General features: G+C 48.7%; 1 protein-coding gene across 1 annotated transcript in view; it reads right to left on the bottom strand.

The window, feature by feature from the left end:
- Nucleotides 1–17,050, bottom strand: part of Castor2 (cytosolic arginine sensor for mTORC1 subunit 2) — a 42,746-nt gene extending 25,696 nt beyond the window's left edge. Inside the window, exon 1 of the mRNA XM_027416102.2 lies at nt 16,619–17,050. Coding sequence (XP_027271903.1) covers nt 16,619–16,731 — 113 coding nt within the window. The 5' untranslated portion in view covers nt 16,732–17,050. The remainder of the gene's footprint in view (nt 1–16,618) is intronic.
- Nucleotides 17,051–19,766: the final 2,716 nt, after the last annotated feature.

Here is a 19,766-nt window from a genome sequence, read left to right as displayed (position 1 = left end):
GAAATGCATTTACCTCCCCTCCCCTCCCCTCCCTTCCCTCCCTCTTCCTTGACTTCTTCTCCCTCCACATTCCTTTTTCCTTCCCTTCCTTCTTCTTTCTCCCTTTCTCCTTTATCTCCCCACTTAATTCTTTCTTCTTATGTAGCTCAGGCTGGCCTGCAAATCAAGATCCTCCTGCCTCAGCCACTAGGCCAGGCTCTTACACAAATGTCTCATAACCACTCTCTCTACCACTGCCGCCTGTTTCACAATGAACCTGGAAGATCACCTGGCCTGCATCAGGCCTCACTAAAGATGGCTGTGTGTTCCCTCTCCCTTAGGGGAATGACATGTAGTCACACAAGTGAGTTGGTCTTCAAATTTCTACTGCTGTTCCCGTTGGGCCTGGCTGGAGCCAACCACATAGGCAAAGCCAAAGCCCAGGGCTGCCTGGATCAGGGGCCCAGGAGCTGAGTCACCTCTGAGAACACGCCTGTCTTCAATCACTGTGGATGCCTGGGTGGATGGCCTGGCTGCCTCTGGAAATTCGATCTGTTTACTCTCTGCTTCTTTCACCCAGCAGAGAGAGGCCCTCGCTGGGGCCTCTCCCCGGGGCATCCTGGGCCACAAGTCCCCAAGCCTGGGCTAGGCCAAGCCCTGTTTGAGAAACACACCTGCAGCCAGAAGGCAGATAGGGAGGGTGAGTGGGAGGCAGCGAGTGGCAGAGAGCCTTCTCTTGAGATGTACGGAACAGATAAATGAAGCAGAAGGAAGAGAAGTGTAAGTGCTCATTTAATTAGTGGCACAGTTTATCACAGAGTCCCTGTTGAAGTCTCAAGAGACTAAGGAGATGGTATCGGGGGTTAAGAGTGCCTGCTCTTCGAGCTCAAGGACATGAGTTTGAATGTTCTGCACCCATGTAAAAAGCCAGCGGGCAGATCCCAGGAGCTTGCTCTTCAGTAGGAGACCCTATCTCAAGGCATGCAAGATGGTGACGGATAGAGGAAGACACCCAGTGTCCCAAGATGCCTTCTGCATAAGCGCAAGCACCCCACACTCACACACCACACATCTGCACACGGCAGAAGGCTGACTGTGGTGATATATGCCTAGAAATTCAGTACTTAGGAGGCTGAGGCAGGAGGGTCTTGAGTTCAAGGCCAATTGAGCTACACAGAAAGACCCTCTCAGAAAAGAGGAGGGACTTCCTGGTATCATCCTGACAGAGGGCAGTAGGAGACAGAGGAAAGAGGCAGGACTGCAAGGCCATCCTGGGCAGCCTCCATCTGCATGCACCTAGGGATAGGAGGCTCGCTCCTTTTCCAAGCAATGCATCCTCTCCTGGCTTTTAGAAATCCTATGCCGTCAGTCTTCTGCTTCAAGCTTGGAAAGCACCAGCTCTTCACCTGACTGCACTTGGTGAGATCTAAACCCACCTGATGGAAAGCTGGGGATAAGGGCAAGGACCAAGTATAATCCCATGTGAAAAGGTCTGAAGTGGGCATTCTGACTTGTAATCCCAGCAGGGGGCTAGCAGAGACAGGGAAGCCTGGGGCTTGCTGGTCAATCAGCCTCGGTAGGTAAATTTCAAATTGATGAGAGACGCCATCTCAGAAAACAAGCGCTGGAGGAACAGCAGCTACAGCTAACTTCTGGCCTCCACATGCACACATGCACAATGCCCCACCCCTGACCCCTGGGTCTGAGGCTGCTGCTCAGTTGATAGAGTGCTTGCCCAGCATGCACAAGGCCCTAGGTTCTATACGAAGCATCAAATAAAACTCGGCGTGATGGTCTATGCTTGTAATCCCATCACTTGGGAGGCTGAGGCAGGAGGACTGCTGTGAGTTCAAAGCAAAGCCTGGGCTTTGCTGTCTCACTAAGCCCCAAAGAGAACAACAACAAAACACCATGGGTGGAGTCAGGTGGGAATGTGGGAACAGTGTCCCTTCCTGAAGCCTGGGCCCTTCTGATCACTGCAGGCCCCTAGTTAGTTGTCCAATGAGGAACATTAGGTTATTGGGAATCTATGGTCATGCCCAGGGTCCCCCCACATCCCTTGGAAAGAGCACCTAGCTTCAGAAAACTGTATTAATTTAAGCAGGCTGGGTCTGGGCAAAGCAGGTGCATGTCTATATCCCAGTGTCTTCACAGTTCACTGGTCACCCCGTGAGACAGCTACACTTCACTAGGGAATATGGGATGCTCCCCAGGAGGAAGCTGGGGTTCTAAGTTCTTTTTTCTGTAACTTTAAAAAAATTTAAATGTGTATATATGTGCCTGTCTATATGTATACACATATGAGCACGAGTGCACACAGAGGCTAGAGAGGGCATCAGGTCCCCCAGAGCGGGAATTACAGGAGGTTGTGAGTCATCTGACATGGGTGTTGGGAACCAGCCCAACTGGGGTTCTCTGTAAGAGCAACAAATGCTCTTAACTGCTGAGCCATCCCTCCAGCTCCCTGTGGTTCTCAGTTCTTTCTCTTGGACCTTCTCTGGGTGGCTGGTGGTCCACAGAGACAAGCCTCTGCCACTAGCATGCATGCTCCAGTAGAATGTGAGGGAGAGGTGGCTAGGAGGGAAAATGGGGCATTTAAGGTGCCTTCTTCCAGCACTTAGCATCGGTCCCTAGATTATGCTCTTTGCTCGGGCAAGAAGTTTGTTTTTTTCTCTTTCCTTTTCTTCCCCTCTCTTTCTCCCCTTCCCCTCCCCCTCTCTGGCATGAGTCACCATACCTAGCTTTTGTAATTATTTTTGCTTTATTTTAAGTAGGATAAAATAAAAAAAATAATAAAGGAGGACATGAAGTTGGGGAGGGTGGTATGGAGAAGGGGAAATGGGAGGGCAAACGGGGTAGACATACGTGGAGGTGGTTCTGATCATGATACACAGTATACATATATGAAATCCTTAAAAGTCTGCATTGTAAGCTGGGCGCTGGTGGTGCACACCTTTAATCCCAGCACTCGGGAGGCAGAGGCAGGAGGATCTCTGTGAGTTCGAGACCAGCCCTACACAGTGAGTTCCAGGACAGCCTCCAAAGCTACACAGAGAAACCCTGTCTCAAAAAACCAAAAAAGAAAAAAAAAGAGGCTGCATTGTAAAAACAAATAAATTCTGAATCTATCCATGGAGCAATGCACTGGTAATGTCAGAACCCTCACAATCCAATCACTACCCCAAGGCCCTGGCAGCTGCCAATCAACTTTTAACACGTGAGCTTCCAGGAACAGTTCAGATCCAGATAAGCACAGTTCTTTGTTTACTAGAAAAAAAAATTTTTTTCTGGCTGGGGAAGTGGCTCAGTTGGCACAGTGCTTGCTTAGCACAATATAGCCCCGACTTCTATCTCTAGCATTCCATAAACTAAGCGTGGTGGGTGGCACAACCCTGTAATCCCAGCACTTGGAATGCCGAAGCAGGAAGATCAGAAGTTCAAGGTCATCCACAGCTACATTCTAAGTTGAGACCAGCCTGGGCAACATTTAAAAAGCACAGCGATACTCAACAGGTATAGACTTAACTTGCCAGCCATCCATGAATCTATGGATATATATGTCATCTATCCACCTTACCTATCAATTTTTTTTATCCACCTACCATCTAACCGTCCACTTACCTATCAATTATTTATCTATTTACCTATTTATCATTTGCCCACAGATTGATAATCAGACTATTAATCATCCATTCATCTAGATGAGATCTGCCAGGGACCCATGACACATTACTGTATTATCACTATGTTATTAGTGACCATGGTACTGAAAAGTAGTGTGAAGTCCTCAGAACCGGGGGGCTGATGGTTAAACTGTCAGTCCCAGCTGAAGGCTGGAGAACCTGAGGGGCCATTGTTTCGGGTGCTGGGATCTAAGACTGGACACCCTGACGTCCTGATGTCCAAGGGCAGGAGAAAAACATCCTAGCTCCAGACTATGCAAATTCCCCCTCCCTTGCTTTTTTCTAGGTAAGCTCTCCCTTACCAAGATGCAACCCCAAAAGGGGGGATTATAGGCAAATTTTCAACACCCAGCCACACCCCAGCTCCTCACTGGGGATTCTAGGCAGGGCTCTATACTGAGTCATGCCCTCAGCTTCTTTTATTTTGATACAGGGGTCTTACAAAGTTACCCAGGCTGGCCTTGAATCTATCTTCCACCTCAGCATCATGGGTAGTTGGATGATAGGCCTTCCCCCCACCTGCCCCCCCACCCCGCACCACCACCAAGACTTAAGCATCTAGAATTATACCATCTTAGCTCCCTGCATAGCCCTGTGGCAGAAGGGACATTACTGTTGTGTAACCAGGAAGGCCACCTGTCTCTAGAACTCTTTCATCTTGCAGAATTGAAACCTAATACCCGTAAGCACAACTCTGAGCTCCTCCCCCAGCCCCTGGCAATTACACAGACACAATGTCTCTACTGCTACTTTTAGTGTTTCTTTGGTAAAGATTTTTTATTTGCATGTATAAATAAATATACATATATGTTTGTGAGTGTACATGCCCATGGAGACCAGAAGAGGGCATTAGATCCCCCAAGCTGGGGTTACAGGTGAATGGTCCTTTGTAAGACTTGGAACTGAATTCAGGTTCTCTCCAGGAGCATTAAATATTGTTTGTTTTGTTTTTACTTTTGGAGACTGGGTTTCTCTGTATAACAACCCTGGCTGTCCTGGAACTCTCTTTGTAGACCAGGCCGGCCTCACAGAAATCGGCCTCCTAAGTGTTGGAATTAAATTTGTGAGAGACACCAACCCCAGCTAGTATTTCTTTCTCTCTCTTTCTCTTTTTTTTTTTTTGGGGGGGGGGTCTGTATCAGGTTCTCACAATTTAGCTCTGGCTGTCCTGAATTCACAGAGACCCACCTGGTTCTACCTCCCGAATGCTGGGATTAAGAAAGGCGTGCACCACTATGCCCGGCTATACTAAGTAGTCTTAACTGCTGAGCCATCTCCCCAGCCCTTTTATGATTATTTTTGAGGCAGGGTCTGATATAGGCCAGGCTGGCCTCAAACTTACTATGTAGCTAAGAATGACTCTCATTCAACTCCTGATCCTTCTACCTTCACAAGTGCTAGGACTCCACATCTGCCTAATCTGTCTCTATAAAGTGGCCTTCCGAGGACTTGACAGAAGTAACATAGCCTGCCCCCACCCTGCACTGGCTTATATCTCAGCATAATGTTCCAAAAGTGTATCCAGGCTGTAGCAACTGTCAGCACGTCCTTCTTGAAGGTGGACAGTATTTCATCACACCCGTGTGTAACAAGTTTATGCATTCACCTGCTGATGGACTCTTGGGCTTCATCTCTCTTTCGGCTGTTGTGAATTCTGGTGCTGGGACCATGAATGTGCAGGCCCCACGTGTCCTCTTTCCAACTCTTTGGGATGGATAACCAGAAGTATAAAAGTAATTCTTTTAATTTTCTTCCCTCTCAGATTAGAATATATATATATATATATATATATATATATATATATATATATATATATGTTTAGTTATTTGTATGTGCATATGCCTGTGCAGGCTGGAAGAGGGCTGCAGATGTGGTGCTGGCAACAGAGCACAGGCCCTCTGCAGGGGCAGCCAGTGCTCTTAACTCCTGAGCCAGCTCTCCAGTGTCCTCGCCTGGATTTTTTTTGAAAGAAGTTCCCATTAATTAGTCCAAGCTAGCTTCAACTCCCTCTGTAGACCAGGCTGGCATTAACTTACTGTGTTAGAGTGCTGGGATGGCAGTTGTGTTCCACTACACTTAGCTCTCTATTAAAAATTAAAAAAAAATATTTCTTCATATGTGTGAGAGAGAATGTGTGTGTGAGAGAGTGTGTGTGAGAGAGTGTGTGTGTGAGAGAGACAGAGAGTGTGTTGAGTGTGTGTGTGAGACAGAGAGTATGTGTGTGTGAGACAGACAGAGAGTGTGTGTGACACTGAGAGAGACAGAGAGTGTGTCTGAGAGAGTGTGTATGTGTGTGGTGAATGTGTGTGTGTGTGTGAGAGAGACAGAGTGTGTGTGTGTGAGTTTGTGTGTGAGAGACACAGAGAGAGAGAGAGTGTGTGTGTGTGTGTACGTGAGAGTGTGTGTGAGAGTGTGTATGTGTGTGTGAGAAAGAGAGAGAGAGAGAGACAGACAGACAGACAGACAGACAGACAGACAGAGAGAGTGTGTGTGTGTGTGTGTGTGTGTGTGTGTGTGTGTGTGTGTGTGTATGCATATGTGGACATGAGTGCCATGGTGCATGTGTGGAGTCAGAGGACACCCTGTGGGAGCTACTTTTCTACTTCCACTATGTGAACTTCAGGGATTGAACCCTAACCATCACTCTTGATGGCACTTGCTAGGCCATCTTGCCAGCTCTACTTTGTGTTTTGTTTTTTGTTTTTTTTTTGAGAAAATGTCCCACTACTAACTATTTTTACATACCCACCAACAACTTGTGAGGATTCCAATCTTTCTACCTTTTTGCCAGTACTTTAATTCATTTAATGCTTACTGTTATAGTTATTGAATTTAAATTATGTGTATGGGTGTGCCTGTGTGTGAGTACCCAAGGAGGCCAGAAGAGGGTGGTAGATCCTCTGGAAGGGGAGTTGTCACAGGCAGTTGTGAGCTGCCCTGTGTGGGTGCCGGGAATTGAACTTGGGATTCTCTGAAAGAGAAGCAAGTGCTTTACCCACTGAATTTTCTGCAGCTTGTTTTATATTCTCAATAGTTGCCATTTGATGGGGGTGAATGAGGCCCCCAACTCTATTTAAGTAGCTTTCCTCTTTGGCCCCTGTGTCTTTTTGTTTTTAAGAAATGGTATTATGTAGTCCAGGCTGACTTTCTACTCTGTTTACCGATAATGATCCTCTTGCCTCCAGTTCCCCAAGGCTGAGATATGCGGTGTTGGGGATGGAACTCAGGGCTTCATGCATGCTAGCAACTGAGCTACATCTCCAGCACCTTTATGGGTCTTATATCTTTGACAGCATCAAGTCACAGGATGCTCCAACAAGTAGCAAAAGAAAATGCTATTCCCTGTCAGGGAGGAAGGAAACCATTGTCAACCAGGGCCTTTCAGCAGAGTGTCAAAGAAGGAAGCAACAGTCTTCAAAGAGCTGGGGAATGTCAGAACAAATGGTGTTCAACAGAGATCCTGAGTTTAAAACCAAATTATTTGACCTCTTTCTCTCTTCGTTTTGGAGACATGGTCTTGCCGTGTAGTCCTCCTGCCTCAACCTCCTGAGGACTGAGTGTTCTCACAATATGGTGGCTGGCTTCCTACCAAGCAAAGGCTCCAAGAGATGGTGAGCACTGGCAGAGCTTATTCTTCATGACCTAGCCTCCGGTGTTACCAAACACAGAGTCCCCAAGGAACACATTGGAAGGTGAGCGAGGAAGGGGCGCTGTACTCTTTGCATGAGGAGTGTCAGAGCAATTAGACATTTTAAAACCATTTCAGAGCTTGGCGGTGGTGGCTCACGCCTTTAATCCCAGCACTTGAGGCAGAGGCAGGTGGATCTCTGTGAGTTTGAGGCCAGCCTGGTCTCCAGAGTGAGTTCCAGGGCAGGCCCCAAAGCTACAGAGAAACTCAGTCTCAAAAAACAAACAAACAAACAAAAAATCACTTCAAAAACTGTGTATGGTACTGAGTGTATGTAATTTCAGCACTTGGGAGGTGGAGGCAGGAGGATTATAAATTCAAAGCTATCCTCAGCTACATAGCTAGTTTGAGGCCAGCCTAGGCTACACAAGACCCAGTCTCGGAACAAAACAAAGCTATGTCAGATGTTTTAAAATAGGGTATGTGGGAGATAGATGAGGCAGAGTATCAATTAAAATGGTCAATCTTAACATGAAAATGGGCCAAGAGGCACTCAGGAGACTGGTAAAAGGCACTCAAAGTGTGTCTGTGTGGCCATATTGGAGACAAGTAGATCATAAGGGGTCTGGTCTTATTAATGACTTAATTTACTGCTGGACTGAAAATCTGAGCAGAGGAACCAGTGAAGCTCAGCAGGCAAGGGCATTTGCCACCAAGTCCAATGGTATGAATTTGACCCTGGGACCCACAAGGTAGAACGACAGAACAGACTTCCATAAAATGCCCTTTGACTCCCATATGCATGCTGTGGTGTGGGCATCACACACACACACACACACACACACACACACACACACACACACACACACACAAGATTGGGAGGTGATGGAGCTGCAGAAGGTGGGGCCTGGATGGAGGAAGTAGATGGGGGCTGGCTGTGTTCTTGGGAGCTGTATCTTGTTTTAGGCCTTTCCTGTTATAGCTCCATTCTTTTCCATGATGTGAACAGCCTCACCACACACTCCTGCAGCCATGAAATGAGCTATTCTGCCACGCCCTCCCCACTAGGATGGATCAAAACCTCTGAAACCATAAGCAAAATAAACCATTCCTTTCATAGGCTGTTTATGTCAGGTATTTGACATAAATTATGATTAAACTACCATGCTAGGTAAGGAATGAGAGCCTGAAGCAAAGGCCAGGTTGAGAGTCTGGGGATGATTCTTCTAAACAAACGTGTGCTGCATGTGTTTGTGTGTGTGCAGGTGTAAGCACTTTACCCACTAAACCATCTCCCCAGCACCTTGTTTTAAGTCAGTAAATTCTGACTGTGACCTCGGCTGTGGCAGGTTCCCAGGCTCTATATCCCCAGTTTACAATTAAGGAGGTGACAGCACCGGCAGGACAGGTCAAATGACTTGCCCACCATCATACATGCCAGGATGTGGCTGTCTAGTTTCCCGTGGAGGCCAGCCTATCTTTCTTTAAATGTACTCAGACAGTGCCGTCAGCACGGCTCACCTAGGAAAGTGATAAAGATCTTGACACACTTTGTGTAGTTTTAAGCTTTTATTGCATAAATGCCCCTTTAGTTGATGGTATCCAGCACGGTTTGTTGGCAAGACATTAATATAGCAGCAATGCAGGGACACAGCACGTGGCAGTATGAACCAGAGACCTTAAATGTATGCCCAATCTAGGTGGCAGTTATGGAGTTTCCTATAGCTATGGGTCAATCAAGTGAATTGGGTTTTTGTTTTGTTTTGTTTTGTAGCATAGGTTAGACACAAGTTTCTGTTCCTCCTGCTTCAGTCTGCCAACCCCTGGAATTACAGGCCCACGGCACCATGCCTGGTAAAACATGTGTTTTCTTCAGTGCCACTTTTTAAAGGCCATAACAGAGGCTGGGGGTTTGGCTCAGTTGGTAAAGTGCTTCATGAGGACCTGTGTTCCAATTCCCATCACGAAGGTAAGAAGCCAAACATGTCAGTGCAGGCCTGTGATCTCAGATCTGGGAAGGTGGAGTTAGGTTCCTTGGGGCTCACGGGCCAGCCAGACCAGTAGAATTAGGGAGCTCCAGGGTCAGTGAGAGACCATGCCTCAAAAATAAGGTGGGGGGGCAATAGAGGACTGATTTATAACTGACAGGACAACAGACACATGTCACCATGGTGAAGTTCCTGTCTATGATTCACTCAGGAGGGCTGAGGAAGTACTGTAGGAGTATCAAGTCTACCTAGAACCTCCAGTAAGGGGTGGAGGGGTATTGCTCAGTGATAGCAGGTTTGCCCAGAATCTCCTGGTGAAGGGCTGGAGTGTGGCTCTGGCATAGTTCCTACACACACACACACACACACACACACACACACACACACATACACAGACACATACAGACACAAAGACAACAGCATGCCCTTGCCTTCCAGTTGTGGCCTTGGCTATCATTAGATTCCTAGGGACAGAAGTCCAGACCAACTTGGGCACCTGGCTGGGTGCTCGGAGTCCAACGCTTTCCGGATCTGAATTCTTGGATTCCTAACATAGCTCCCCAATCCCTGCCCCTTTTGGGTATTCCTGTTTTGTTCCTTATCAGTTAAATCAGGCTTCCACTCCTCTGGGCTGCTGTATGGCTGGAGAGACCTGACTGACAGGAGGGTTCCAGAAGAGCCTGCAATGTACTATAGTTGTCACAGTACCCCATTTCCAGAAGGGTCTGGCTATAAGGAAAAGAGGGAGCGGTCTGCTTTTCCAGGGTGACAATCTCTAGTCCCTCCAACCAGGTCCTGGGTTCCGAGGCTGTGGCAGAGACTAGCCCCAAGCTCAACAGAGGGTACAGGCAAGTGAAGGAGAGGAGCTGTAGCGTGACCCACCACCATCAGGAGCTCACATGTTGTGTGAACCAAAGCCTCCCCACACTGTGGTTACTCTCCATTACTCTCCAGACCAGCCAAATAATCCTTCCCATCTCTAGGCTAGAAACTCTCACGTGGTTAGTCCTATCTTAAAGGGGTGAATCTGATTGGCTCATGGGGGGGGGGTTGTCTCATGCTTGGTCAAGTGATAGAGCTCCAACCAATAAGGTGAGGTCTATGCAAGACTTGGGGAGGGGCAGTGTGTGTGTGTGTGTGTGTGTGTGTGTGTGTGTGTGTGTGTGTGTGTGTACAGGGCTTGTATATTTTGTTGGAGGGTCCTGTTGGAAGCCACAGCACTTGCTCTAGCTGGGTTCCTCACTGTTCACAATGAAGCTCACCCAGCTGTTCCACAGGGTGACACAGTTATTGTAAAGGATGGCCAGTCAGGAAGGTAGGGGGAAAAGGTCTTGATGACATCATCACATCCGGTGATAGCAGACTGATATCAAACAGCTCAGCTCCTGGCACTTTTGGTGGTTCTGGGGTTTAACTCTTCCAGAGTGAGTGTTTTACCTGCTAACCCACCCCAGCCCCTCACTGGGGGATTCTAGGCAGGGGCTCTACCACTGAGCCATACCCCAGCCCCTCACTGGGGGATTCTAGGCAGGGGCTCTACCACTGAGCCACACCCCAGCCCCTCACTGGGGGATTCTAGGCAGTTCTCAACCCATAGGCTTTGACCCCTTCAGAGGTTGCATATCACAGATATTTACATTACAATTCATAGCAGCAGTAAATTACAGTTATGAAGGAGCCATGGACCACAACATGATGAACTAACTATACTAAAGGGTCCCAGCATCAGGAAGGTTGAGAACCACTGTTTCACAATAACAACCCTCCATATTCTGTCTTCTAGGTTACAAACCACCATGCCAAGAACACTTTTTTTTTTTTTTTTAAGTTTTTTTGAGACAGGGTTTCTTTGTGTAGCCTTGGCTGGCCTAAACTCACTCTGTAGACCAGGCTGGCTGCGAACTCACAGAGATCTGCCTGCCTCTGCCTCCCAAGTGCTGGAATTAAAGGTGTGAGCCACCACTGCCCGGCCAAGAATACTTTTTAAAAGGTTTATCTGATGTTTAAATTACGTGTACATGTGTTGGTATGCACGAATGTGGGTATCTACAGAGGCCAGAAGAGGGCGCTAGATCACCTGGATCTGGAATTACAGGTGGTTGTAAGTCACCCAATGTGGGTGCTGGGAGTTGAACTTGGGTCCTCTAGAAGAGTTGAATGTGCTTTTAAAGACTGAGCCTTCTTCTCCCTAGCCCTCTACCCCAGAACACTCATATCATTACTATCTGTTAAGGTTTGGTTGTAAGATGCCTCCATAAGCTTAAACACTTGGCCCTTGAACAGAACTCAAGGTAGTGTTTTGGGAGGCTGAAGAAACTCTAGGGTATGGAGTCTCCCTAAAGAAGTGAGTCACTGTGGGCAGGCCTTGAAGCTTTATAGCTGGGCTCCTACTTCCTGTTTGTCACCCACTTCCTGGTTTGCCACCATGTGAGAAGTATTAGCGATGTTCCCTTGGTTATGAATGCCACCATCTTCCCCTCCATGATAGACTACTGCCATACTGTGAGCCGGACCAAACTGTTCCTCCTTCAAGCTCTTTTCGTCACAGCTCCGAGGCAAGCTAGCTCACATGGCTTTCCTTCCCACACCTTATTATATACAACGATAAAAGTTACTCTTTTGTGTGTACACGTGGGTGCATATATGTGCACAGCACATGTGTATATATTCACATGAAGACCAAAGGCTGACATCAGGTTATCTTCCTCTTGTTCTCTATCCCCCTCTTTTTCTTGTCTAACTCCCCCACCCCCGTTTCTGACACAGAGTCTCTTCTAACCTTGAAGTTCACCACTCCCTTCTTTTAAAGCTTTAGTTTTAATTATGTATGTGCGTGTGTGTATGTGTGTATAGATGACTGCAGGTCAAAAGAGGGCATTAGATTCCCTGGAAGTGGAGTTACAGGTGGTTGTGAACTGCTTACCATGGTGCTAGGAACTGAACTCGGGTCCTCTGCAAGAGCAGCATGTGTGTTCTTGACCACTGAGCCATCCATCTTTCTAGCCTCCAGTCCATCAAGACAGGATTTCTCTCTGTAGCCTTGGCTGTCCTAGAACTCTCTTTGCAGACCAGGCTGGCCTGGAACTCACAGATCCACCTGCTTCTGCCTTCCAAGTGCTGGGATTAAAGGTGTGCACCACCACCATCCGGAATTTTTTTTTTAACAGGGATCCCCCCAATTCAGTCATGCTTGCATACAGCTGCTTTACCAACTGAACCATCTCCTTGACTCTAAAAGCTACACTTGACTTAGCCACATATTTCAAAGAGGTGAAGAAACTGAGCTGCCAACAGGAAAATGAAATAAACCTAGGGATATCATACAGCTGAAGCCAGGACTTAAAGGCTGGTGAAGGGCAGTTATCCTAATGAGTTCCAGGATATATGGGGGGGGGGCGGAGAAAGTGGGGGAGAGAATGGAGGGAATGGGAGGGGAAGGGGAGAAGGGAGGAGAAAGAGGCAATATGAATGAGAATGAATGAATGAATGAACATAACTGGACAGTCCCCCCACCCCTGCCCTGCATATGTTGTTCTGCAAGTGCTTAGGGACTGTGTGATAGCTCTGAGTCAAACAGAGCAAGGGATTTGACAGTCTTTCTGAGGAGTGACTTGGGGGCTGTGCAACATGAGCACACCCTGCAGAAGCGGAACCTGGCTATCCCAATCCAGATTTCTTTGGGAAAGATACACCTGAGTACTCCTGTGTTAAGGAGTCAGAATACTGAAGTTGGATGTGGTATCCCAGGCCTGTCTTCCCAGCTACTTTGAAGGCCGGGGCAGAAAATTCCTTAGTTCAGGCTTGTAGACGCTTCAGAGTGATTCAAGGTCAGCCTGGGCAACTTAGTAAGGCCCTGTATCAAAATTAAAGCTGAAAAAGGCTGGAGATGTGTCTCAGTGGTAGAGAGCCCCTGCCTAGAATTCCCCCAGTGAGGGGCTGGGGTGTGGCTCAGTGGTAGAGTATGCTTTCCTTGTATGCAGGAGGCCCTGAGACCAATCCTCAGTGCTATAAAAAAGAGAGAGAGAACAGGGAACACATGAAGGCTCTTGAATCTTTTTGAACAGCATACTGCAAACAGAAGGGCTGCTGGCACTGTTGAATATGAGCCTCCTTTGCAACCTGTGCTGGCAAAAACAGCTTAATCCACAGAGATGTAGACTCAAATCTCGGGCTCTATCACTGATCTCATGACCTTGAGTTAATCCCTGAGCTCCAAGTTCCTTCTTTGTAAAAGCTCTGTCACCATGTTGTCCTTCCTTGTATACGCTAGGATATATGTCATTTACAAGTTCATATTTCTACATAGAGACTAGATCCCCCTTCCTGCCTATTCCTACTAAGATGTCCCATCAGGTAGGCTCCCAGGCTACCCTAGCGAGTGTTCAGTCTCCCCTCTTTCTTTATTCAATGTATATATGTTTATATCTATGTGTACGTATGTGCACATGAGTGCAGGTACCTGCAGAGGCCAGAAGAGGGCACTGGACACTTTGGAGCTGGAGTTACTGGAGGCTGTGAGCCATCTGGCATGGGTGCTCGGAAGTGAACTCAGGTCCTCTGCAAGAGCAGCAATCAGTCTTAACTGCTGAGCCATCTCTCCAGGCCTGGGCCTCCTTTCTTCTGCCCTGATGGACTATGTTTCTTAACTTCAGCTTTCTAACTGCGTCCCTTTCCTTCCCTGGACTGGGCACTTAGCTCGGCAGAGGGAGAGGCAGTCTATCTCTACATCCCTTGGGCTCGGCGGCAGCACCAAGTGAGTATTTCCAGTGTCATTCTCTTCCCCATGCTCTACCTGCTCCACCCAAAGGAGACATCAGAGATGGAGGTGGGGGGTAGAGGTGATTAAGTCTGCTAGGAGGTGGAGGCAGGGGAGTGCTTGAGGAGGTTCAGGGTGATGTCACTAATCTTGAGGACTAACGTGGAACTGACAGGGGAGGAGGGGACATTCCAGGAAGAGATGAACGATGTACAGGTGGGAAGAGGAAAGAGAAAGCAGGCAACCTGTGGGTGTTACTAGTATATCTGCTGCTGCTGCTGGTGATGGGCATGTGGGGGGGATGATGGCTAAAGACAAGGTTTCTGGATCTAGGTTCCTCAAATGGCCTTGAATGTCACAGCAAGGACCTGGCCCTGTGGAAACAGTGATTGTTTCCTTTAAACAGGCCGTGAGATGTTCTGGGGATGCCCCGTTTTGGGGAGGTAGGTGCTAACAGGAATCTGGACCACTGTGGTGGAGGAGAAGCAGCTCACTGCTGTAAACAAGTTAATAGCCATACACCACCACTATTCCATTTGGGGCACAGTTGTTTTTACAGGAATTGAATGACCTACCCCCAGCAAGCAGCTCCTTGAAAAAGAAGTGGGCCAGGCTGTTCTATGTCCATTTCATGGAGGGACAAAGAAAGAAATAGAAAAGGACAATGACCTGGCCTGGGCCTCTGGTGCTGATTCCAACATGAAGCCACGCCTGGGCTCAGAGTGCATAAGGGCAGTCGGTCTGAGGACTGGCTATACTCAGCGATTTCTAGAGTCAGAGCCTGGAGACAAGGAGGTGACCTTTGACCCCCCCAGTCATCTTGCCACTGGTCACTTGGGCCTACCCTGGAAGGGAGGAGGGGTACCCACCTTACAAGGGGACAAGGTTTCCCTGTGGTCAGTGTGAGCTTGTCTCTGGGTCTTAATCTGAGACCTTAAACTTGGACCACGTGAGTCGTAGATAAGGGATGCCCATAAAAAGGCCAGTCCCTTCAACAAGGCACAGGGGACAGCCAGGCAGCCTTTTTCCAGTCCCCCCAAGAGCCCCCTTTTCTCCAGCTTGAGAAAGGAGGAACCAGAGGGCTGTCATGGACTGTTGGGGCCAGAAGTTGGAGATCTGTCACCTCCAGCCTCTGGGTCCTAGGGATTGCCTGGAGGGTGCGCAGAGGGCAAGTGTATATGATTGAGAGGGGCTGTTTTGCACTTGGGGGTGTGTGTGTGGGGGGGAGGGGGAAGCTTGTTCAGAATCTGAGCTGTTAGCTTTGTTTTCAAATGACCTGTTTAATGATTTACCTGGGGCCATCCAAGGAGCAAGGGGCTCTACCCTCCGGCTAGGGAGGTAAAGATTTCAAACCTCCCGGTCCCCACTCAGAGAAGAAAGTAAATAGATACAAAGCTACCTAGCTGACTTCATCTTCCAAACAATAGCGCTGACCAAGCTGTTGAAGTCAGGTCCCCTGGCAAGAACTTTTAACAGGTTCTCTCCCTTGAGCCCAACACCACAGGAGGGAGACAAGGCAGCCTGGGAAGGGAAGGAGGGAGGGGGGTGTGTTTGCTGTCAATTTAACTTAATCTTGACCTGTAATGTATTCATTCCTTTGGCAGAGAGGTTGAAGCATCTTCTCTTTAACTGCTCCCCCCATCATAATGGTAATCAAATGAGGTTTAAGTTAACCGTAGCTTGCTCCAATTCCCACTCCACAGGAGGAAAAGGGCAATTAAAAAAAAGATAACCGGATTCTAATCCAACAGGAGTTTATGAAGTCAAACGCACACCTAGCAATGGGAAAAATCCAAGATTTAATTTTTTTTTCTTCTTACCTCTCAAGGCCTTCTACAATTTTTTCCCCTTCTGCAACATCCAAGCCCAGCCTTCCTGCTCCTCCCCTTCTATGGTTCAAAATCCCCCCTCCCTCCCACTTCGCTGGACCCCCAAAGAGAAAAGAAATCAGCAACCCTGGCCCTGCAGCCCCTCCCCCGCCGCCTGCACCTCCTTCCTCCCTTCGCAGGCACCTGGAGATAAACATCTACTAATGATTTTATGATTTTTTTTCTGTTCTGGGGTAGACGAGCTCAGCGCCCTCCCTCCCCGCTTGCCAGTGGCTACAGGGGGGCCGGCCCAACCAGTAGGAGGGGAGTGGTGGTGTTGGATGGATGGGGGGGGGGATGGGGCGTGTTTAGTTTGTTAATTTCCACCTCCGGATCCCCACACCTGTTTTTCATTCATTCGTTCGTTCGTTCGTTCATTCATTCATTCATTCATTCATTCATTCATTCACGGATGCATCACAGAGGCCATTTGTGGAGGTTACTAGAGATCTCAGGGAAGGGGCTGCGATGGGGGTGGGTGGGTGTTGGTGGCAGCAGTTGGAGGCGCAGTGGGGTGGGGGGATCTGGGTGGAGGGGACCCCCAACTAGAGAGCACAGGGGTGGCTTTGTCCGATGCAGGAGGACGGCAGAGATTCGGGGGGGGGGTGAAGTTGTTTTGCACTGCGTCCCCCCGGGGTGCGCCTCTTTGTCTGTCCCGGGGCGGGTGCCACGCTCCCCCATCCCCATCCCCGCGCCCCACACTCCCTTTCTCTCACCTGGTCTTGGAAGACAGGAAGGCAAGTTTGATGAGGCCGTAGGTGAAGAGCGGGATACTCTCCTTGGCGACGCTGGCAACTTGCAGCCGGTGTTCCAGAATGTGCAGTTCCATCGTCCGCCCAGGGGTCCTCCACAGCGGATCATCCGCGATGGCCCGAGTTGCGAGGGGGGGCGGGGGGACGGGGACGGGGACGAGCAGCGGCCCCCGCCCCCTGTGTGCCCCAAGCCTTGGGGCAACCGGCCCAGGGAAGGGGGCCCGGAGCTCGGGGCTGGGCTGATTTGTATTCGATCCAGAAAAAGGAAGCTTGGCAAGTTGCAAAAAAAGGAGGCCTGGGGAGGACCTGCGGGGTGCAGCGAGCTACGGGGTGGACAAGCAAACAGCGCCCGGCTGAGCGCGGCGCCCGGCGCAGCAGCAGCTGGTGTTCGCTGTAACAAACAACTTGCCACTCAAACGCCGGGCCCGTGCTGCGCAGGCGCCGGCCTCGGGGCCACGCGATGCGTATCGGGATTTGTAGTTCACGCTCACGCTTTTACGCGGCCCTTCCCCCTGGACTACTCCAGCTTGCTGATGTCAAGCCAGGGGGGCTGGGCTGTTGCGCCACAGTGCACCCGGGATGCAAGATTTCGGGGTTCCCCAGGGTCACAGAAGAACCCTATGGGACACATAGGACATTTAGAGCGGATCCAAGCTTAGATGCATGCTCTGTCATCTCTCAAACTCAGGATTAGGCTCTTTCTTTGGGGTGTCAAGAGAGCAACCCCTTTTCTCCACAAACAACTCCAGCGTTGAAGGCCTGAGCCTGCCAGGGGAGAGATTTAGAGGAATCGGTGATTGCCGTGCAGCGAAGCCAGAGCAAAAGACAAGGCTTGGATTAGATAGAGAAGGGTGCTGGGTCCTTGTGGAAGGGTGCTGAGGGCTGAATGAGAGCACACAGGCGGGGGTGGGGGGCGGGGGGGCGGTGGTTCAGAGGGAGAGCTGCGCGGCCTTCCAGGCAGAAGGAACACCATGTCCAAACGCACGGAAGCGTGAAAGCCCCCACGGTACTGTGTTTGGCTTTGTTGCTGCGGAAAATGTGAGGGAGGAGAGAGATAAGGCAGGCACGGGAACGGGACCTGGGTCTCTGGGATCATGGGTGCAAAGCTGCTGAAGTAACTGTGGATCTCGGGGAGAGGGGAGGGTGCGGGGGTGGGGTGGGAGTGGACCTGAATCTGAATGAGAGTCATCCTTAGTGTTTCTAACCCCAGGCTCGCATGCTGTTGGGGGAACCTGTTCAGCAAATATACCCCCACCCCTGCCCCCACGCCTTTCATGGCTGACTAGGTTCTGAAATCCTTTAGGTTAAAGTTACTGACTAGTGCTTTTGCCCTCTGGCAGAGTACTTTGGGGGATGTAATGGGTCAAATCTACCTGCTGAGGTGGGCAGGAAACTGAGTTTTTTGTTTTTGTTTTTTTGAGAGGGGGAGAGCCCTGACTGTCAATCTCACATTCTTAGTCCCTTTTTATTAGATAGGGGCTTATTATGCTTCCTCATACCGAGTGTGTCTCATAGCCTGTCCATTCCTCTGTTGCTTTAATTTCACTGAAGACTGACCTTCGAGATGGCTCAGTGGGTAAAGACACTTGCTGCCAAGCCTGGTGACCTCAGGAAGATCTCCTGGACCCAAACCTTGGAAGGAAGAGAACTGACTCCTGTAGGCTGTCCTCTGATACACACACACACACACACACACACACACACACACACTTTAAATAAATAATTGATTGCTCTATTTTTATTTTGTTTTTGAGTCAGGGTCTCACTTATCTTGTACTATCCTTCAACTCTTCATATAGTTGAGAACGACCATGAACCTCAGATCTTCTTGCTGCCGTCTCCTGAGTGCTGGGATTACAGGTGTGCAGTGCCACGTCTGGTTTATGCCATGATAGGGATGGAACCCAGGACTTTGTACATACTAGGCTAACACTCTTAATTGAGGAATCCCAGCCTTCTTTTTCCTTTTCCTTCAACTAAAAACTTAAAAAAGACATTATTTTGTGTATATAGGTGTTTCGCCTGTCTGTCTGTATGTATGTGCATCACAAGCATGCTTTGGTGCCCAGGGAGTTTAGAAGAGTGTCAGACTCCCTGGAACTGGAGTTACAGGTGGTTGTGAGCTGCTCTTTGGGTGCTGGGAATTGATCCCCAGGTTCTCTTAACTACTGAGCCATCTCGCCAGGCCCTTATTTACTTTAGAAAAGATTTGTTTTTATTTATGTTTCTGTGTATATATGTTGTGTCTGTGTTGGGGATATGTGTGCCCTGGAAGACCCAATGGGTATTGAATCCATGGTGCTGGAATTAATTATATACAGGTGGTCATGAGTCACTTGACATGGCTGCTGAGATCCAAACTCAGGTTCTCTCTTAATCACCAAGGCATCTCTCCAGCCCTTATTTTTGTTTTCTGAATTTTTGGAGACTGGGTATCCTGTAGCCCAGGTTAGACTGGGATTCTTGATTTTACTGCTCCTGCCTCTCAAGTTCTTCGATTGAGGGTGTGCCTCCGCCACACCTAACAGACCATGGCTCAGTGGCAGAGCACTTGCCTGGTGTTTGCAAGGCCCCAAGTTTGATTCCCATCACTGTAAATAAATAAAATAAAATACTGGGCACGAAGGCACACATTTGTATTTCAGTGCTTGGAGGTTTAGGCAGGAGGATTGTTGTTAGTTGGGGGCCAGCCTGGGCTACATAGTGAATTCATGGCAGACTTTGGCTACATAATGAAGGTCTGTCTTGAAAAACCCAAACTAACTTACTGAAAGAATCTGTTGCTCTACCCTAAAAATCTCTGTTCCATAAAAGCAATAATTTGGGTGGCTGGTGAGATGGCTTGGCAGGTAAAGGGGCTTGCTGTGCTGCCAATCTTTATGATCTGAGTTCAATCCCCATGACCCACTTGGTAGAAAGAGACAACCAACTTCTCAAGTTGTCCTTTGGCTTCTGTATGTTCTCTCTCTATAAGTAAATGTGATAAAAATTAAGGGGCAATGACTTTTGGCTATTCTCTGCTGTATTCTCACTGTTAGCAATAGCAACTGGTGTATGAGGGAAGGTCACTCATTCAATGTCTAGGGAATACATACACTCAGAAGTTTATGCT

This window comes from Cricetulus griseus, chromosome 4 (genome assembly GCF_003668045.3).
Source record: "Cricetulus griseus strain 17A/GY chromosome 4, alternate assembly CriGri-PICRH-1.0, whole genome shotgun sequence".
Classification (NCBI taxonomy): domain Eukaryota; kingdom Metazoa; phylum Chordata; class Mammalia; order Rodentia; family Cricetidae; genus Cricetulus; species Cricetulus griseus.
Note: the sequence above shows the minus strand (reverse complement) of the source record. Positions and strands in the feature narration are given on the sequence as shown.